At 41.0% G+C, this 22,042-nt stretch overlaps 1 protein-coding gene and 1 long non-coding RNA gene across 4 annotated transcripts in view; one reads left to right on the forward strand and one right to left on the reverse strand.

The window, feature by feature from the left end:
• Positions 1–22,042, reverse strand: part of PLCB1 (phospholipase C beta 1) — a 412,892-nt gene that overhangs the window by 293,568 nt on the left and 97,282 nt on the right. For all 3 annotated transcript variants that reach the window (XM_069787592.1, XM_069787594.1, XM_069787593.1), the window contains exon 3: positions 7,649–7,717. In XM_069787592.1, coding sequence (XP_069643693.1) covers positions 7,649–7,717 — 69 coding nt within the window. The remainder of the gene's footprint in view (positions 1–7,648; positions 7,718–22,042) is intronic.
• LOC138685869 (uncharacterized) lies at positions 370–4,274 on the forward strand. Its single transcript, XR_011325251.1, has 3 exons — positions 370–595; positions 2,442–2,524; positions 3,817–4,274. It is a non-coding gene; the product is annotated as an uncharacterized lncRNA (long non-coding RNA).

Genomic DNA, 22,042 nt, shown 5'->3' on the forward strand with positions numbered 1-22,042 from the left:
TTATCTTTGGAGACGAGACTCTCCCCCAAAGAAGTTAACTTTCAACAGATTTAAAAGAAAACAAAAAAAACCACAAACTCAGAAGCATCCTAGCCATACAGAAACTTGCCTTCATTCCTGAATAAGCAGCAGGACTTCACTGCAGGCAGTGGGGACACCTTTTCTGAAAAAAGACTGCACAGGTGGGGAAAATTTAGAAGAGCAAAAGATGCCAAGGGCCATTAGGAGCCTGTTCAGCCTGCTGAAGAGAGGCGATGCCAAGTTGCAGGGAAGTGGGCAGAAAAGGGCAGAGCAAGGCTCATGCCCCCCTGCCAGGGAGGGTCCAAGGGAAAACTCCGTCGCTCTCACAGTGACCACAGCTCCCACGCTCTCTGCAGCATTTCAGCTACTTGTATTTCCCCATCTTTACAACTGCAACCACGTGAACACTGGTCAAATATCATCCAAAGAAATTAATCTTAGCCTTCCTTAATAAATTAAACTCAACCTAGGGAAAATGTTTATGTAATTTAATCATCATTATGAAAAAAAGCAGTCATGTAGAAGAACAAACAAATTGGGTGGGATGTTCGAGGATGTCACTGTTATCCCTATGGTGAGTGGGAAGAAGGTGAGCTGCATGCATATTCCATTTTTATTTCTTTTTGGCAGAAATAGAACATTGCTTAGGCATAATTTATATTACAGTTTCTAATTTAGCACCAAGGTTGTTGAAGGGAAAGCAACAAGCATTTATCAGCAGATAAAAATAACAGCAATAGCAGCAGCTGAGACAGGCAGAGCAACAGAAGTCGCTGCTGCAAAGGGCAGGCTTAGTTGCTCTCCTGTGCGCTCCATGTAAGCAACTGACTTTTCCAGGGAGTTTACTGAGTGGACCAAAAAGGGAAAAAAAAGAAAATCTATCTGCCATTTCCCACAAGCAGTGTAATCAGGATGGTTATTAAAATACAACATAATTGTCCCAGCACAGACTTTATCATAAAGAAATAAATAACTGCTCGGCTTTCAAATATTTCAGAAGTGACAGAGGCCTCTTTTGCTCTCCTGATAAAAGAAAAACAAACAGCCTGACCATAAAAATCATGGGCTGCCAGCAAAAATGTAAGTTCACATACCATAAGGAAAGCAAGTGATTGAATTAGGTTTATTTTGACAGGCTCTTGTCATTGGACTTGTAAATTAGAAGTTAGAGCCTTATTCTGAGGCAAATCAACCAAGCGTTATCTGCGATTTATTTACTTGCGTATGTGTGCTTTGGGTGGGTTCACAAAAAGTTCTTCACCTGCATTTGTAAATTCAGACAGTGAGTTAAAAAACAAAGAAAGAAATAGGAGATTATTAACAACATAACAGAGAGCAGTCTTACTTTCTGCTTCTCTGCATAAATTATACCCAAATGTCAGTAAAACCCTACTGATTCTAAGTCAGCGCAATGGAGTACAGAAGCAGACACAGAAGACAGCAGTCTTGATGGCTCTGACAATTCAAATAGACTTGCACCTCCTCGTTTCCCTGAAAAGCATCAGATTTTCAGTTAAATAATTATTTAGACTTTCCTTGTTAGTTTTCCTTTTAGTTTTTGAGCCCGTCTAGTTCATAAAATGTTGACTTTTCTCTACAGATGTGTTAGAAGCCAGCAAACCCTCTGCAGTGAGATAGAAGTGTGTAGTTTTTCAATTACAGCTGAGGTACTCCTGAAATCATCTCAGTCTACCTGAGCATTTCAAGAAAATCCACTGAATACAGAGAGGCTGGTGATGATACAAATAGTAGTTGAGGTCTTGGCAAATTTCTGACATTAAGAAAGCTTATTCCTCTGTAGAGTTTCCTTGTTACAGAGAGAAAATCTGGGGCAGTGGAGCTGCGAGTGTTTTTAAAATTGGGGACTACACTCTATAAACATTTTGGCATTAGAGTGATTCCATCATTCATCATTTCATCTCCTACAGGTTCCACAGCATATGTCATTTAAAGAAATTTATTTCCTGCTGAATGATTTATGGTATCTTTGAGAGAAAACAGACTGATCAAATGCATCGAAAGTTTTCAATATGAACATTTGCCATAGGGTTATTTCCTTATTCCTGCCAACTCATCCTGATATTTCTTCTTGCTACTAAAAACACTTACACAGTTGCATTAAGATTTTAGTTTCCATAGAAACTGTTATTGGCTAAAGTAAATACAAGATGGTTAAAAGTGTGACTTCCCTAGTCTTGCGAGCATGCTTGCAGCTGCCAAATTTTCACCACTTAACCTTTCACCAGTATTTACTGCTGCGTGACATTTTTAGCTATGTCTCCCTTTTAAGAACATGGACACTCTTTTGAGTGGCACTTCCATGCTTCACAGAAGGTATGTGAATATTCAGAGCTATTTCTATGTCTCATTGTACAAAAGTGTATGTTTCTCTTCACTGTTCGTGTTATTTTATTTTGCAGACCTCTTCACTAAACTTTACAAGGGAAAAGATGTCTCTTCATTTGTCTGCACATCAAAACAAAGCTTGAGAGAGTGGTAACAGGTAATTTGCAAATAAAAGAAATAAATAATTGTTCATCTCTACTAATGATTTTCACATTCCTTCAGTATTTCAAAATACGAACAATGTGAGCCCTGAGCATCCTGACGCTGCACCCTTGCTGACACCAGTGGCAGCTCTGAGTCCCTGAAAGCTGTGAGAAAAGGCATGCCATGCTTCAAAAGGGCTGCACTGAATTTATGGGCAGTCATGTCTTCCAAAGGAAAAAAAGGACTGCATATTAATCTCCTATTCTCAAAATTTCTCTTGCTCTCTTCCTAAATAATTCTAATGCTTATTAAAAAGGCAAAGTCCTGATAATCATCTCATAATTCCCTCACTTCTGTATAAATTTCATTGTATTTTGAATCCAGGCACTTTCTCCTAATATACACAATTAATAAGTCTTTTCTTGTTCTCTTCAGAACATTACTTTCGTTTTTCTTCTCATTTAGAGATCTGCTGCAGTGCTCTGTGCTACCTGAGATTTGCCCATATTCCAAAGAATAAGACTTTGCACATATATTGCATTGAGACGGAAAACTCTCTTACCATTCCTGAAAATAGCTGAAGACGGGACTGATCCCTGACAATGTGGAAAAAGGCAGCAATGCTGAAGCTTCTCAGTAATACAGGGGTCATCTGAGTATACTGCTTACTGATTTGGGGTCAGAGGACTATCTGCTCATCCCCCAAGCATCAAGTGTTTTGGTACCTACTAAAGATCTCCCTTCTACATCATCAGAAACCTGAGTTCCTATGAAAGACATACAGGCTTGTTTTCAGATGCCTAAACACTCCCACTGATCTAACCTTTAATCTTTGTGCCCCACTTCCTTTATTGTAAAACCATTCTGACTCTCTGCCCAAGAACCACAGGGTCTACCTAAACCCCTAAATCTACAAATTCCCTTTGGGTGCCATTAGGCACCCAAAATAGGACAAGAGACTTGTGCCAGTCTCCTGAATTTGTCTCATCTTCCCAGCCTTGAGCACCATTTGGAAGAGTTGGTGGACACTGCCATGGATGAAAACAAGTTTTGTGTTTCCTAGAAAGATAAACACAAAGCCACTCTTGCACCCAGAGGAGCTGAGGTGAGGCTCTAGGCTTCTACACCATCCACATGGTAACAGCACTTCTCAGAGGCAGCTGCAAATTCATTACAGCACCCTGAAGTGTGAGAGAGCAAGTAATTACCATCATTGGTCTAGTGCTGGGCTACTCTACGTAGTTTCATCCAGGTCTTCTGAGTAACTATTCCTTAGGTCTGCTCAGGAAGGTCTTTCTTTTGCAGATGCAGATGCCTTTCTGAGCTACTCCCATATGCTGGTGTCATGGCCAGGAATAGTGTTGGTGCTCTGCTCTTAAGTCTCCAGGGAACGGGAAGGACAAGAGAGAGGTTTCAAGAGACTCTAGCAATTATCACAAAGCAGAAGCTGGAGAAGTAGAAGTGGTTTTGCACTCAAAGTGCCAAGCAGAGCTGACCACCCGCATAGCTGCAACCTTGTGCTAACATACTAACTTTGAGGAGATCTCAGCTCATTCCTCATGCTACCTTTACGTGTTCTTAAAGTGCAGAATGAAAAAGGTGTTGGGGTTTGGGTTTTTTTTTTCCCTTATGATAATGACTAGAAGATGCAACAACAAACATACATATTTTGTGATCGTTCTTGCATGTCTGGACTTACAGAAAAATATTGTGAAAAGTGAATGTCAACCAACAAGGCTGAAAGAGAAACTAACTGAGAAATACTTTGTGTTTCTGTCTCTTTTTCAGAAATTAAGAATACTGATGGTTGTGCAGAAGGTACACTGAATCCAGAATGAGAACAGACTGTGTTTCTAGCCACCAAAAAGACCAAGAGCTTAGCATATTAATTAAGCTACCAAAGAAACATCCCCACTGGTGGATGTGGCAGCATATGGGGAAGAAGTGTGTATACCAGACAGTGATGGGGAAGAAAGAGTTTTTTGGTAACTATGTGTCGTGGTTTAACCCCAGCCAGCAGCTATGCACCACGCAGACGCTCACTCACTTCCCCCCCACCCAGTGGGATGGGGGAGAAAATTGGGAAAAGAAGCATAACCCATGGGTTGAGATAAAAATGGTTTAATAGAACAGAGAAGAAGAAACTAATAATGATAATGATAACACTAATAAAATTACAACAGTAGTAATAAAAGGATTGGAATGTACAAATGATGCGCAGTGCAATTGCTCACCACCCGCTGACCGACATCCAGCTAGTCCCCACCCCCACTTCCCAGTTCCTATACTAGATGGGACGTCCCATGGTATGGAAAACACCGTTGGCCAGTTTGGGTCAGTTGCCCTGGCTGTGTCCTGTGCCAACTTCTTGTGCCCCTCCAGCTTTCTCGCTGGCTGGGCATGAGAAGCTGAAAAATCCTTGACTTAGTCTAAACACTACTTAGCAACAACTGAAAACATCAGTGTTATCAACATTCTTCGCATACTGAACTCAAAACATAGCACTGTACCAGCTACTAGGAAGACAGTTAACTCTATCCCAGCTGAAACTAGGACACTATGGCTGCTTATAGTCCTCTAAAACCATTACTTACTGATGTTCTTTAGCAGCACACCTAACAGGTTCCGGTAGCTTACTATGGGTGTCATTAGTGACACTGAAATTTAGTTTACTATAAAAATAAAAATTAATTTAATTTTTTTTATTTACTAGAAAAGTCAAGGTTTATTAAAGATGACACTTATTTCTATCAAAAGGTAGCAGATCAGAAAAACACTATATGAGGTTTAAAGATTCCCATTAATTTCTTAAGTTTTTAATGACAACCCACAGATGAAATCCACTGTTGCAATTCTGAAAATAGATTGCAAAATTTTCATAGACTGGCCAAAGTCCTCTAATACAGTATAAAAACTGACCAAGACTACTGGCAGAGGGAGGGGCGGCAGGGGAACAAAAAGAAAATCACTTAAATCTCTTATTTTACAGTGAAAGCTGCAGCAATGCACAACAGCATGCTGTCCTGTCTGCCTGGCAAGGCTACTACAGGAAGCAAGCTCCAAAGTCAGTGATGATCCCACCAAATCATGGGAGATTAACTTCTGGTATAGCTAATAAACCTACGTTAAGTGGTACCATGGCAGTAAGAAGTATTTGTTGCTGAGGCAGCTAAACTCCATTCCATGTCTGCAGCTTATACCACAGGCTGTATTACACACAAGGCAAGGGGCTCTGCAGGTACCAGTGAACCACACCAGAGCCATTCTGCCGGATACAGCTCAGAGTCATCATCACAACATAATCACAATGTGCATCACACTTTTACCATGCAATGAGCAGATTGTGAATGACTTCTTTGCACACTACATGAGGGAAGCTTGCTTTCCAACACAGGAACTACCCCTAACCATAGTTCATTATTTTTGCTCACCTGAGAGCAAGTGTTGCTCCCACCTGGAAGTAGAGCTGTGGAAAAGAGCCTCTGAAAAGCTGGGAACTTTGACAAGTATCATGCATACGTGGTGCTGCTCTCTTAAGCCAATATACCATGGTTTTTACTAGAAACCTCCATGCAATCACAAGCTGCTACTGCTTGACTTAGAGCCAAGCCTTCCCGCTGCTATATGAGTTTTAGATCTTCTGTGGACGTGACACAAACAGGGCTTCTGCAACATTCGCTCACCTGCAGTCAACACCTCTTTGCTCAGCCCCACAATGGGGATCAAAGCAAAACCCACATGACTGGCCCCAAAATGAGCGTTTTATTTCACACCATTTGCAAGATCCTATCAACAGCCAACCCAGGTGCTGTTTTCATTCTGCCCACACACAAATCAATGACAAAAAGCAAACTCATTCACACAGGTGGTGCATTTCACCACCCTAAAAGTCAGGATTTTCTCATACCCTTCATTTAATGCCACTGCTGTCAAATGCGTAACATGTAACGAAAACAGCCTTTATGTAACCTAATAAATAAAAGTCACCGAGGCAATAGCTATGCATAAATTTTAGCTAAAAACATTTTGTTAGAAGAACATGAATGTCCTCTGTAAAGCAGCTAGCATTTTAAAATAATGTTCTAGACATTGTTAATACTTTATTGCTATTCATCATAGAACCATTAATCATGGTGAACTCATTTGGTATTACTGTGGATGTCATAAAGTACTTCTGTTGCATTTCAATTATAACTCAGCCTTTAAAATGCTGCCAGCAGTACATGGAAAGCTTTGAAAACCAAATTTGAATAGTCTGTTCAGAGATAAATGCAATCACATTCTGACACAGAGAAGCAATCTTTTCCATTTCTAATGCCTACCCTCAAGGGGCTGAGGAGCCCGTGGGGCTCTGGCCTGACCCAGGGCTGGATGTAAGGAAGAGGGAGCCCAGCGGGAGGCTCCGCGGAAGCCATGGCCATCCAGACCCAGTCATTTTCCTCCCCCAAGATGAGGGTAGGAGAAGCATTCCTTTGGGCTGTTTCAATGCCACCGGTTCAACCGCAGCTAAGCAGCAGCAAGGCCAGCCATACTTTCAGGCCCCTAGGGAGATCTCCTTTTTTCCTATCATTCCTGTGATTCCCCGAGGCACTATCTTGCTTCCAGAGCCGAGTGTTTCAGCTTTTCTCTGATGTGTAGTGTCTGTCCAAACAAAAACACCAGAGAGACCATATATCTACAACCTACTGTCTTTAGAGACAGCAAAGGAGTATGCAATATATCAGAGCGGACCTAAGGGAGCTGATATGCTGACCTCTCTGATGACAGTTTAAAAAAAAACAAACACAAAACTCTTTCTGGCCTCAAGAGGCACTGAAAGAGGAAAACAGGCAGCATAAAATGCAACATGGACCTAAACAACTATCAGCTCCTTGCCATCAGGGAAGTCAGGAACTTCTGTAAGTTTACCTTGACAAACCAGAATTTTTGTTCCCTCACTGCCAGCGGAGCTTCCACCAGCATTTTATATACAAAATCAAATGACAACAGCTCAAGAATTGTAACACTTCTCATCAGAAAAGACAAAATACTTATTAGCTATGGGAACTTTTATTATTTCAAATTCTTGCATATAATTCCCATTCTATTTTATCTAGGTCATCAATGTAACATGTAAGCACAGAGCAAAAATTCCTACCTTGGGAGCTCTGGCATGTTTTCCGCATCTGGCATCTTTGACAAGGCTGATATCTAGCAGCTCAGTCTCCTAGAAGGAAAAAATGCAACACAGATAATTATTACATTAGTCAAAAAGGCTTGTTGTGTTAACAATGCCTCACTTCCCACATCAGTCAGGGGTTTGTCTGTTTGCAACGATGCCTGTCCAAACTGAAAACAGTTTCAATGAGTGCTCTGTTGCACTTAAGCTGTTTGAATAGTAATACGAAGACCTTAGACACATAAACTTAGTTTCCTTAAAAATGTGCAGTTCTCTTAAGATATATAGAATATATAGAAGCCATGAGTCAAGTTTATTTCCTTGATCATTAACTACCAGCTGCTGTGCTTTTTTTTTCTGTTTAATACAATTTAAGCATTTTGATGCTAGCCACAGTGTGAAAAAGGTGATGTTACAAACAGAAAACCCTGCCTCTGCAATAGAAAACCTACTTTATTATTGCCAGAACATTTTGAGAAGTGCACATAAAACCCAAGAAGTGTTATACCTACAATGATAACAGGTTCCGACATTTTTAGTGACTACTGCTCAATAAAACCCATGTACTTTCATAGTTCATAACATTATTCTCAAATTGTGGGTTATACAACACATGCCATACTTGGAACAAAACTGGCGCATGATGACAGCTTCTGTTAGGCAAATTCCTGTCCTCCCCTATACAAATTTAACATGAAGAATCTCCTTTCACCGATAACCCCTTGGGTCTCCACCCTCCCTGCCGGTGCCTGGCAGCATAGGAAGGATGAGGGCTGAGCTGAGCCCACGGTGCCCTGGGTGAGGCTGCCAGTGCAAGCGCAGCAAGGTGCACCCACCCCTCTGGGATCAGCACGGAGCATTCACCTGTCCAAAAACGCAGCAAATTATAACCTTCAGCCAACATAATTTTCCCCTATCTCATCCTGCAACAGGGCATTTTTGGATGTTGCCATGTTGGTTCTTTCTTGAATGCCTTAACATTTACGGGCAGGGAGAGTTTGGAAGGAGGAAGGATGCTGGAGACTGGAGCAGTGCGATTCCCAGCTGCTGGCTCCCTTGCAGGCACGCATATCCACATGGCAGTATTCTTGCTTTGACAGCAGCAACACCAACTGTCCTACGAGACACAGCAAGAACATCTGACCTGATTTAGCATTACTTGACAATCTTAAAGCACATCTTAATACTGTCCACCTCAGTTACACTAGCATTTGGACTAATAGCCCATGTTAGCATAGCTCAATTACATACTAAATATAGTCTAAAAGTACTTCAGCAGGAGTGTGACCACGCTGCAAATAGAGCTACACCAGTTCAATGCATTTCAGCCTTCCAGTAGTAATTGCAAATACTGTGCAGAGAATTTGAAATCTCTGTGCCGGACACAGCCGCAACATTTTTTTTAATTCCAAGGAGAAAAGAAAAAAAAAAATTTTTCTCATGGACTTGTTATTTTGCCATGGGTTACTTTGTATCCGTATTTCTTTTTCATTTTAAGGGACCCACTCCTCCACAACTCTTGTAGACCTTTGTTGGCTACTAAGACATAAGCACCAAATTTTCATGTGACCTTTCATTCACCACATTCCCTTCTGTCCCCCATATCAATCCCAATTGCCTTCTGTTGTAGTGGCTGCTGAATTGGCATGAGCATTTTTGTCCCTCTTCATCTAGCCTGTTTAGGGGAAACTTGCACTTTTGAGATCTTTATTTTTTGCTCTTGCCTGAAAGAGGACAAGCGTATAAAAAACTGCAGGGATTAGAAAGAAGTACAGGCGGGATTGTAAAAGGTGGTATTTTGTAAACTTCCTTAGGAAATAACCCAAACTACACTAATACACAAGGCATATGGACACAAGCACTCTTCTGACCACGCTGCAGCCTCTCAGGTGGACTGCTGATTGCTGTGCATTAAAGGTTGTCTACAGCTGCCCCTCTTCCAACTCAGGAGCACCTGATGGTTTGTAAACCCAACGTTCAGGTCCAGTTTGAAGCTGATCTTGCCTCCAGATCTAAACTACACTGACCCTTATCCTGCCCAGCACAAGCACAACTGACATCAGGAGGTAGGGCAAAGTTCAATACTCTGAGTGCAGAAAAGCCCTTAATGCACCAAAGTCTTGGTAATTTCTCACTATTTGATGAGACAACTGCATAAGGAATATCTAAAAATTGCATAGGACAGAAAGCACTAGATCTCTATCTCCCAACGTGACTGGTCTCCAGGCCTGGATGGGTTCTGCTCCTCACCAAAAGGAAATGATTACAATGGTGAAAAAAGAATACTGATTTTTACCAGCCACAGATCTGTCCCTGGGTTTTACAATAACATTCCCACATTCATATCATTCCTCTCTCAGTGGAATTTATGTCTCAAGTCCCAGCGATGCTGGAGTAGTGCAAATAGGTCTCCATGTATTTTACTTCTTCTGAAATCTAGTCCATGTCACATTTGCATCTCAAAATGCAGCATGATACTCATAGTGCTTGTGGAGATGCTACAAATTATTTTTCAATTAAAACAGAATTTGTTCCCCCTCGCTTTTCTTTTAAAGAAGTGGTGGGAGAAGAGAATGACTCTGTTACTCTCTCAAGTTGTTTCTGTGAAACATGACAGTGCCAATTACATCATGTTACCACCTGGGATATACCAGTGGAAGGCAAACTCCATGCTCAACACAGGAAAAAAAAAAATTAAAATAAATAAATAGATATGTAATCAGAGAGAAAAAAGCCAAAGCAGCACTATGAAATAGCTATGTATGCAGGTATTGCAGCAGGTGCAACTTCAAATAAAACAGGAAAATGGCACACTGGAGGGCTTATCTTTGAGTCAATGCATGCGGCCATTTAGATACTGGCAGAAGTGAAAATAATGAAACATGGCAGAGCTACATTTGGGTTTATCACACTCAGAGCAAGAACTAAGGTGGGAAACAGAAGAGTCATGACATAATTACAGGGAGAAGGACACCAGACAACACCATGCAAAAGGCAAGAAATTGGAAAGAAAACCAGGGCTGAAAGCCAGCATATTCTGTGAACATCAAGCAAAGGAAAGCCAAGACAGGGCAGAGACAGGCTGAAAGTCCATCAGCAGAAATGCACAGAGCAACGTGCAGAGCAGAGCATGGAGACGACGGCACTTCAGATCTACGGACGATGCACTCAGCAAGGGCGGATGTGCCCACATTTGCTGTTATCGGACAAGAACATGGCCTTCGGGGTGAGAGGCCAGGGGTTATATACACAACAAATGATACTCACACCCTGAAGTGGTCTCCAGCCCACTGTGAAACGTTCCACAGAAGCTACAGGCACATGTAGAGCATGTAAAAATAAGATTTTGCCGAATAAAAGGACTGACAAGCACTACAGACAAAGGCTTTAGCAGCAAACACGAGAGAAATGAAAGATGCTGAAGAAAAATGGATCTTAAACAAAGATGCTGAGCCACACACAGAGTGAATTTCAGAAGTTTTTTTGGTTGGATTGGTCTGGCATTTTAGCTTTTTTAATAAAAAAAACCCCAGCGAACAGAATTAATCATTTATACACTTAGAAAAGTGCAACTAGACCTCCCATAACACAAACATAAAAAGACCCTTTTAAATGGAATAACACACATTAGAAAGAGACACAGAAAAGGAAAAGGCAATGACCAGCATCCCCAAGGACAGTAAATGGAACCTGAACAACCCTGCTCGGGTCTGCACCCTCCCGGATGGATGAGGATGAGGAGGAATAGGGTTGTTTCGGAGTTTTGACTACTACTTTCAAGCCGCTTGCATGCCACCAAGCCACTTGCAGAAAATGTGATAGCCTGAGGACCTAAGACCTAGCAAGGACAGTCTAAGAAGAATATGGGAAGAGTGGAGTTTTGTGGGGCTACTTTGACAAGACCAGCTGGCATGGCTGTAGGAAAGGTTGACCCCCTAAACATTCATCTTATGGCCTTGCTGCACTGCTACCTCGCTGACGCAGAAAGATGGTTTTATAATCCTATCCCTATAATCCTTTATATCTCTATTTAACAAGACCACTTAATTTGTGGGGGTTCTCTCCTAGGCGATAATTACGGAAGCCACAGGAAAATAAAGTCCAAAGTCTCAACCACCATCAGGTATCAGAAAGGAATGGTCCAGCTTCCAGAAGTACATTTGATATGTATGTTCAGGTCTGCAGAAGCAATAGCCCGATAGGTACTGTAGCCTATGCTCTAAATTAAGTAGACAAGAGCAGGATATGCATCCACGAAGTGCCTCTGCAGGCAGCATTCAGCAGGGCTTGGATAAATCAGAATTCATAATGTGCCATTTCTTAGAAGTTCCTTGGTTCAAAAATACCAAACCTCCTGGAATTCCCTGACCCCTGGGCACTTGCTTTCATCTTTCAAACAACTAATTAAGAGGACAGAGCGCAACTTCCTCACAAATGAGAAAAAAGACAATTTCCTATCTCTCTACTGCAAAACATGGGCAGACTTTTGTAAAGGGAAAATACACTTAAATACTGGACAGAAAAATACCCCATTTCCTATGCAGCAAAACAGCCCAAGCCCTCCTCTGCTTAAGTCAACAGGAGTTTTGCTGCTGACTTCCTCCATGCAGGCTTGGAAACTGCACTCTGCTGCATGAGGCACAAAAGCCATAGCAACTGGAGAAAGGAAAAAAAAAAAGAAAAAAAAAAGAAAACCGAACACAAAAACCCACCAAACAAAAAACCTCTGCAAGTCCAACTTTTCCCTGCTTAGAGACCTTCAGTCATTGCTGTTAGGACTTATTAATCTTGCAACAGAGTAACATCTCCTAATGCAAGTGGTAGATCATTCCAGTAATTTATAATACAGAAATTCCAGAGAATTGAATTATTAATCCTACCATGTTTGTTTTCAATTAGCAGCTGAGACAGAGATGCATTCATATAGGACTAGATTGTGCAATCTCACTGTTATGGGTGAGCACACACTCACAAAAGCAATGAATTGTGCAACCCTCAGTGACTGCTTGAGCACTTATAATTAGACCCGTCTGAATTTAATATAGTAACACCAATTTATACCAGCTGAGGATCTGGCTCACTCCAATTTTAAACTGCCCCAAACGATACCAAGTGAATCACAGTGTCTTGGGAACTTGCTTGTGACGTAACCCCAGCTACAAAGCAGGATTCCTCATCGATTCCACTGGGGAGCTCTGCTGAAGAGCCATTGGCAGCACGGCAGGCTGAGAGTGGGATCAAGTGTCCTACAGAATTTCACAAAAACTATGTCAAGGAGACATAGCAGAAGTGGGTGTGCATTACAACAGCTGCATGGGTTAGTTGGTCCCAATATCTAATTACTTATATGCCTAACAAAAGGCTCCAAGTACTCACTGTGGCTGAATCGTCTTGCATTGCTCTGACCTGTGTTTGTTCAACCTCAATTTCCACATCCCTTCTGGTCAGATGTTTTTTTTTCCCATTGTATAAAGTGTTGGTGCATGCTGCCAGCATGGAGCACAGTTCTCGCAATCATATTGCTGTAGTCATTGCTGTTTAGGGATACGGTGGAACTGACGCACACCTAATTAAACTCTTAAAACTCATTTTCCACTTAGCTTTGAAATCTGTTGCTTCTAGTTTCAAATCTGAAGAAGAAACTGCGTGCCTGAAAGCTTAACTAACTCTTCTAAATATTACCAGTCCATCTAACAGAAGACACAACACTGCCTTCAAATTTTGTCTGATACAGTGCTAGCAAAATAAACTTTGAAAAACTAAGCCAGTTTTGTAAACAAGCTCCATTTAGTGCTACTGGATGGCAACATCTGGTGAAAGTTTTCAAAGGGAAAAGGCCATTTTGCAGAAACAAACTTCAAACGGAGACTTAAACAACATCTTCTATTGGGAATAGTTAATTATAATGAAATGTTTCTTTAACATTGAAAGACTCCATTTTATCATTTTCTGAACATGAAAGCATTGAATATTTCTTGAAGCAAAAAAATTATGCAGTTCTGAGTTACTTTTATTTTTATTCTACATTTTAAAATTGTTATTTAAAATAAAACCACGAGTGAATCTGATCGGGAACAATTACAAGTTATGCTAAAGAAGTATCTGGCCCTATAGATGCAGAGTAAATGTGTATGCAAACACAGTAATTTACAACGATTTATAGAATACACTTCATTCAGGTTTCAGAGATTTTGACAGTGTCCTGATCAATCAGCCACACTCAGATTAATTCCAGGACTGAAATTCTCTGCAGTGAGAGTGAACATTTAGCGCTAATTTAGAAAGGATGCTTCCATAGGTAGGTGATGTCATACATAATCCCCTATTAAAAACATATCTATTTTTCCCCGTTATCATTAAGAATAAATTGAATGAAACACAGCGATCTGTCTCCTCATCCCAAAGGCAAACTGTGGAGGACGGGTGAGGCTGATTTAACAGAAACCTGTATCGACGGCTACAAGAAGAAATAGCAAGGCTGTCAATGACATTAATTGGAGCTGAGCTAAGGTAGCGCTGTGTTTCCTTGAAAGTCCTGTTATATAATTCATAAGCTGCATCCCACTAGAGAGAGCCAGTCCCTGAAGAAACTGTCTCCATGCTTGCTCCTGGCAGCACACAATTCAATTATCAGGCACCAAAATCATCAGTTGTGTCAATAAGCAAGCAGCACAGTAGCACGTACACCCTGAAGTCAGTGATAAAACTCTGACAATAGCAAAGTTTTTACCTGCATAAAGTTGTTCTTCACAAGTTCAAAATATTTTATTACCTTCCCACCTACTCTTTTTAACAAGCCATTGAAAATGATTATATTAATGCTGTAGCTTTCCAGCCTGCCCAAAACAACCAGACCTCTTCTAGCTCCTTGCAGGTGATACCCTCCTCACAGAGGTTATGAAGAAGCAATTGCAAGGCATTCAAATAATGGAACAAATACTCTGGTTAAACTGGATACATATGTCTAGATTAGCCATTGGCTTCCCAAAAGGTTATTAAAACTTTCTGTGTGTTCCAACTTGGTTAAAGCGATTCCCGAATTCTCTGCCTTCTAAACTTCTATTTCAAAATCCAAAGCCCAAAACAAATCCACTATCCTGGCACCCAAAATGAAAAAAACCAGCGAGAGGCACAGCTACTCCTGAGGGGCAAGAGAGACAGAAAACACTCTGCTGCCCTCACTACTTCACTCAAAATCACTTATTTTCAAGCTCCTCCTTTCTGGCCAATAAACGCTGGCAGAAAATCACCACAGCCCCATCCACTTCAGGCCTATTCAGAGCATGAGGCTGGGCACATTCCACCATATGCAAAGGGGAAGTTCAACTTCTGGACCTTTCTCTCTTGAGTATCATTTTAAGCAGGGAGCTGTTTGTCATCATCAGTGCTGTATCTCCCCCCAGAGCTGGTGGAGGTGCTCTGCCATTTCTTCTGCTACCTATGGTGCCAAGAGGCATCCCCTAAGGCAAGGAGTGATGGAGATGGAAGGAAGAAATGTAGATGTGCTCCTCTTACAGAGTGCAGCAGCTTGGCCAACAAGAAGGGATGGTTTTAAAAACATTGCTTTGGCCACACGAGCGCCTTAGGTCTGGACTAGCATTTCTGACCAAATGGTCCAGGCAGACACATGCCCTCTTTACAACTCATGGCATTCAGCCCCAATTCATTCAGGCAACTGAATGGTTAAGGTTAGTGCTTCGTCCAATTCAGAGTACAGCTTTGACTCCCCCCTGCCCAGTGAGTTCCCAGCCAGCCCTCTCCAGAGAAGCTCCTTGGCTTGCTTCCTCAGCCTCTCCTGTTCTGCTTTCTGCAAGAAAATAAACATGGTTCGTTAGACAAGGAGGAAAGTGATGCACTTGGGACCCCATTACACCTGGCTCCCCAGGTGGCTATCCCAGAACTCTTGGTTAAAGCACCTGGTGAGGTGACCACAACCACAATCAACTCTAACTGCATGGTGGGATAATCTTCTCCAAGCAAACAATTTCAAGGGGTTTGGTATCAGAGGGAATGGAAATGTTTCAAAAATCACTTGAACAGACTGACTTCTTACAACGCAAAATGAATTATCTGCAAATTTGAACCTGAGCTAAGCGTCATCTGGATGGTCATTAACTGTTCTTAACTCAAAAAGAGTCAGAGGACCTCAGCACCTGCAAGGGAAGAACTAGTATTTATAATTTGATTCAAATGCTCTGGGAATGAGCTCCAAATACTTTGCAAAGTTTCTTTGCTTGCACATTCTTCCTGAAGTGCCAAGTTACATGACATCCCTACTGAAAGGCCCTTATAGCAAGCGGTCCTACAGAAGAGTAAGCCACAAACTGAAAAGTTTTTGCTATCTTAATAAAGCTCAGTCTCTCCAATGTATCCCTGGAGACATAAGAACAGCAACCTTTTCTAGTACAGGGAAAACAGTCTGCAGTTTATATGAAGCACTGGGCTATTAAGAAAAAAAAAATGAGAAGGAATTTTCATGCTAAGTACCCTTTTAATAATGGAAGCAAAACAAGTCTTCTGCACCTATGCATATAGTTCTTTGCTGCTTCATTAAGGAAAATTTCATTTACTTGGATTTACAGACACTGTGGCTAAGCAGTCTAGAAACTGGTGCATAGATTTCGCAACACAAATCTTAGTGCAAAGAAATAGTTGGGAAGAAGAAGAACACGCAGATGAAAAGATTTGCTACCTGCCTTCATCACAGCAAACTGACCGGCACAAATACGTGAAGGACACACCAAAGAGTCAGTGTGTTATGATCAGCAATCATCTCAGATTTTAAAAGTAATGCACTGGAAAAATAAAAAATTTCCATAACAACAGGTAAGACTTCAGTCTGCCCCCTCTTCATCCACATCTGAAGCTACCGTTCTAGTCCAAAGTCACCACTGCTTGACTGGGTATAAGCTCAGCTTGGTTCATAAAAGTAATTACTTCCCCTGTTAGTCAGAGTATCAGTATATACTCCACAAAGCCAAGCCACTATCCTTAATCTTACAGCCTAAATACACAAGACAATCAGTGGACAAAATGAGAAACAGGTATGTAAAGTAATCTCCTAGCAGAACAAAGGAAATCAGCGGCAATGCTGGAGATGTATCTTCGTATCTTAGTAGCACACCCATTAGCGTGCAGTCTCCTTACCACGCTGCTGCCTTTGCATCAGACTCTTAACTACTGGTGCTCTACCTTTCCAGGAAAGGCAGCATACCCTGGAGAGTCAGAGCTGGATACAAGCTTGTTACACAAGAGTTAGGAGCTTTACAACAACAGGAACCTGATGGTTTTTAGAGAAATCCGTGCACAGACAAATCTGGTTATAAGCAATGTGTCATAAACCAAGTGAGAAATCATTCCCCGGCAGAGCTAGAAACAGGTCCCTGCTCATTTAGTTTCCCATTAGACCATGCTCCCTCCCGTGGCCAGTCAGCTCAAGCTGTATGGCTGCTTTCTTGTTTTAAATATTTCGAGGAGCTCATCTGAGACTCCTTCAGAAGCTGCATCCCACCGCACTACGCTGCAACATAACGGGAAATCCCACACCAACAGGAGCTTGTCTCAAGTTCAGGGCAATACAGGCACACCCGTGGCTCAAAAGTTTCTCATCTAAACAACTTTGTTTTCTAGCAGCTGGCAGTGGGAGTTGCATGGGTACAAGCACCTCGAATGTAGCAGTTGGAATTGGTTTGGTTCTGCTAAAATTGCTCTCGTGGAGCTGCTCATCCCACTCACACTACAGGGTAGCAAACAGGAGGAAAAGGAGAACTGATGAGGTCTGGCCATATTCAAAAAAGAAAAGAAGCTGGGGGAGGACCTGCTTCAAAAGAAAATACAAAGCATATTGTAGGCAGCCTTCATAAAGGTACTTGACTGATTTTTATTCACATAAGTGAGAATAACCTGCCAATTTTTAGCTTCAGAGTAGCAAGGAAAAGTACAGTGAATTGAAATTTTAAGCAGCAGATGAAAAAAGCAGTATTTCTATTAAGAAACTTCTCTTTCTGTACCAAAAGTCATAATCATGTGTGCTTATGATGATTAAACACCTTCCCAGAAAGAGCCATATCATATTTTGGGGGTGATGTTCTTGTGCTACTATTTCATGCTAACAAGGGATCACAGACTGCATAGACCAGTATTATGGTTTTTCTTTTGAAGCAAGTAAGGTGCATTACTTTCAGCAGAGTGCCCCAAATAGTGAATGGCTGGAGCAGAGACTTTCATCTCAGGTGGAAGAGCCACTGTACAACTCCTGCCTACTGCCCTGCACCACCCTACCACTGCACCTGACATTGCAGCTCCTCCTCAGGCAAATCTCCTGGCAATCAACAGAAGATTTTTCCAAGACTGAACAAGATCAAGTCCTCTGAACTTCTGTAAAAGTCCTTTTCTATTCACACAGCCTAAGTTCGATGCATTTAAAAGAATATCAACATATTTATGGCTCTGATTATATGATTTTAGAAAAGACTTCAGCAGGCGAGGGTGGTTTTGGCAGAACTACACAGTTCTGGAATGGTTTTCTTTCTGACTGTTTGATTTTTGTAGAGGGGTTTGCAGACAGCACATTTAATTCATGTCAACAGCCCAAAGCTTTTGGCTTCTTTATATTAAAACAATAAGTACTTTTTACATATCTAAATTTAACAAAATTGAGAGATTAGGATCTTGGAGTTGCTCTGCTCCCTACATAACGCAAGAAGTTTTAAGGTTAAGGCTCAACATAGTAATACGTGCCCTACTTACACGCCTGTGACTTCTGTGGTTGGATAAGGTAAAAGGATAATCATCTGAAAACTGTACAGAAGCAGAATGTATATTCCTGCCAACTTCTCTAGCTAAGGCCCTGGCATGTGTTAGTTAACTGGAAAATCCACAGTCCAGGCACACTTCCAACTGGAGACTCCAGCTACAACACGACACTTAAGCATTAATGACAATAGCTGAAAACTCACAAAATCGACCTTTGTAAATAAAGGCACTTCATGCTTTTAGGGTCCAAGGCCTGGTTTCTGGGATGTATTTAAAGCTGAAACTGCACTAAAAGACATGTTGTCAAGATTTCTCCCCAAGACAAAAAAATCTCTTGGGATCAGTTATTTTGCTAGCATATCTGTTATTACAAGGTGAAGATTTCTCAACGGATTTTTTAAATAAATCATCCTGGTCTTACCCCTAATCTGTACCAGACCTGGAGACTGAAGAAAACCTAAAATATCTACATTTTAGAAAATGGAAAGGAGGGGAAATGACCCCAGAAGCTGCAGGCACATTAGTCTGATAGGCAAAGCTTTGGATCAGATGATGAAAGGAATATAATAATGTGACGGCAAAATAAAAAAAAAATAAGAGGCCACATGAGCTTGCCAGCCAGATCATATCTAAGCAAGCTGATAAATTTTTTTCTTGGCATAGGAAGCTCTGAAGATCTTCTCTGCCTGAATTTTGATGAATTACATGAGCCAGAATTGACACGTCATCATGAAAAACTCTGGTCACCAGTACTCAGAGGTGAATTTAACTTGGAGGTATAGACAGGGTTTCAAAAGCAATCACAGAACTGGGAGTATGCTCTTACTAGAGAAGACTAAAAGAGCTTGGCTTCCACAGAACAGCAAAAGGAAGGCTAAGAGGGGTATGATTATTGTCTATAAATATATGCATTGTATAATGAGTTGAGAGGAAGAGGAGCTATTCAATCTAGAAAGAAGTAAGAACTGAGCTATATAGATTCTAATAAGTATGGGCAAAATTAGGAACATTTTTCTTTAGATACTGAAAGCAAAAATCACTTTTAAAACGGAGTTTGACATGTTTCTGAATATGAAAATAATACATGCACTAAACAATATCCAAAAACATAGAAATAACACAGAAGATCTTTTTCTATAGTATAGACCTAAAGGAATCATATTTATTTATATCTAAATCCTTGACCTCCCACTATTCCAATCACCATACAGCTTTCTCTATAAAGTTACCATGGCACAGGTAAGTGAATAATTCATTAAATACTAATTCATAAGTGGCTTATTTTGTAGGTCTTGATACTCCCAACAATTTCAGTGGAGGTTTATCCCAAAGAAGATTTATACTTCCAGGCTCTTCATGTAAACATCAAAAAAAAGCAGCAGAAGTTGCACACACACACAAAGAAAAGCTTTTCCCGGCCAGATCCAAGACGATTGGCTCCTCTCAAGGAGGATGAAGTACACAAACAGTATCAGGGAAGATGTCCAAGTACAGCCAAACAGATGAGAAACACTTTAGGTGAGTGCACAACATCAGCATAAGAAAGCATCAGTTTGTCATAAGACAAATCATATTTTGCTTCTTCAAATGTACATAGTTCCTAGTGCAGTAACTCAGCAGCAACTCTCAATGGCCACATTCTTCTCCCTGTGCTGCACCAGCAGACAAACGATTCTCCTTGTTGGAGAACGCTCAGCCCATCCTCCTGCAGCCCATTTCACTTCACCTGCTGTTGCCATATTTTAATTTCCCTTATTACTTCCATTTGCTGCTTACCTTGTAAATTTAAGTGAGTTTAGGACATAGTTGTTTGTTCGGGATTTATTAGGGAATTAATTAGAGGGGAGTAAGAATTTCTTGCTAATTTGTTTTGTACAAGCTGTAATCATTATTATTTTTCATGCATGCTCCCAGGGTTTATGGATAAGTGCATTTTAAAAATCAAAGAAAAAAAAAAAAAAGAGAGAGAATCCCCAGATCAGAATCAGTGGGTGAATCTCTAAAGATTTAATTTACATTCATCTACTATTAATCTGAATGCATAATATTCTTCATTATTATTTTATAAAGCTCTAGAAAGATCTGGGAAATTATTTTTATTAAGGTATTTGCATGTGCATGCCTCAAATTCTTCTAGTCTTGGCAGCTGTACTTGAAATTGGGATTTACACTGAATGAGGAAATACAGGTCATTCTGCAAACACAACAGAGATAAAGTCAATGGCAACTTGTTGGAAGACCTTGAATTCTTGCCAAGCCACGTCTCCCAAAATATTTTGCCCTACACCACACTCAAGCTTCAATTATCAGCTACTCTGTCCTGCAGGAGCCAGCTGCTCTGAGCATGAAAGGCACACACACAAAATGTAACCAAGTCATCATGCAGCAAAAAACTTGGTGACACTTACATGTAAGATTAAGTCTTATCTTCAATCAAACTGAAGAATGCACTTTTCTTAATAGGGACTCACTTCAGCCTACACCTTAAGTGTGCTAATGGCTGTGTTCAGCATTACACTCAGTCATGCCAAAACACAGTTGCAATTTTGCATTTCATTGCCTCAATTTAACAGTTTGCGGGTTGTTACAAGGTGGGGGGTTTTTTTTGCTATCTGTGTCTTGTCTCCACTTGTTGACAGCACAGACACAAAAAAAGAAAAAAAAAAGACATTTCTCTCTTCTATCAGGGCACTCTGCTCTTTCCTGTTTATATTTTGTTCCAGTATGAGGAGTTAAATGCAAAGCAGCAAACCCAAGGTTAGCCCTGTTGTCCAATGATGTTTCCTTATTTAGCAGTTAGTTTTACTGCAATCTTCTGGTCTCTCCCCCTCAAATGTTCTCAGTTCTGTTCTCTGGAGCATAGTTATTCTAAGTACCTTTCCTCCAGCAGCAGCATGCTAATACTTCTTGGCTTTTCAAAAGAAGGTTTGTCTTCTTGAAGCTGACCGAAACACATCTTGGAGATCAAGTATCAAAGGGCTCAATCCTGACAGGGTACTGCAACAGAAGATAAGGACCCAAATACTTTGTGGATCCCCACAGCTGAGATACCCAAGCCTCTAAGATGTACAACACAACACCACAATCTCTGCATTCTGGAAACACCTTGAGGGCAGTTTCCACAGGCACAACCAACCTGCAACCCCGAAGGGCATTTAACACCCAGGCACACCGGTTTGAATCAGTTCATATTTCATATTATCAGAAAAACTGTATCACTGCGTGCACTTGTCCAGTGCTCTCCGTTATACGAGCTGGATGTCAGCTCTGCATTTCTTTGCCAAACTTTAACCATTGAGCATGAAATAACCCTGCTAAATGATTGCCTGGGCTAGGGTGGGTTGGTTGTTTTTATTCTTAAAGTAGCAGCCAGGGTGATTTTACCAATTTCCTCAAATGAAGCTGCAATTTCTGAAATAAGGCACATCTCTCCAAAGGAAATAAGTGGGAGCCAAAATGGTTTGGAAAATATGCATGCTCTAAAATATTAACCACTTCTTGTATGTGTGAAGATCTAATGCCATCCTGCTTGGAGAAATACTTCTGGATTTTAACAATCAAACAAGTTGTCTCTTTCTACCAGACATGTGAAAATACAGCCAAGTTTGGACAACTAGA

This window comes from Haliaeetus albicilla, chromosome 7 (assembly GCF_947461875.1).
Source record: "Haliaeetus albicilla chromosome 7, bHalAlb1.1, whole genome shotgun sequence".
Taxonomy (NCBI): Eukaryota; Metazoa; Chordata; class Aves; order Accipitriformes; family Accipitridae; genus Haliaeetus; species Haliaeetus albicilla.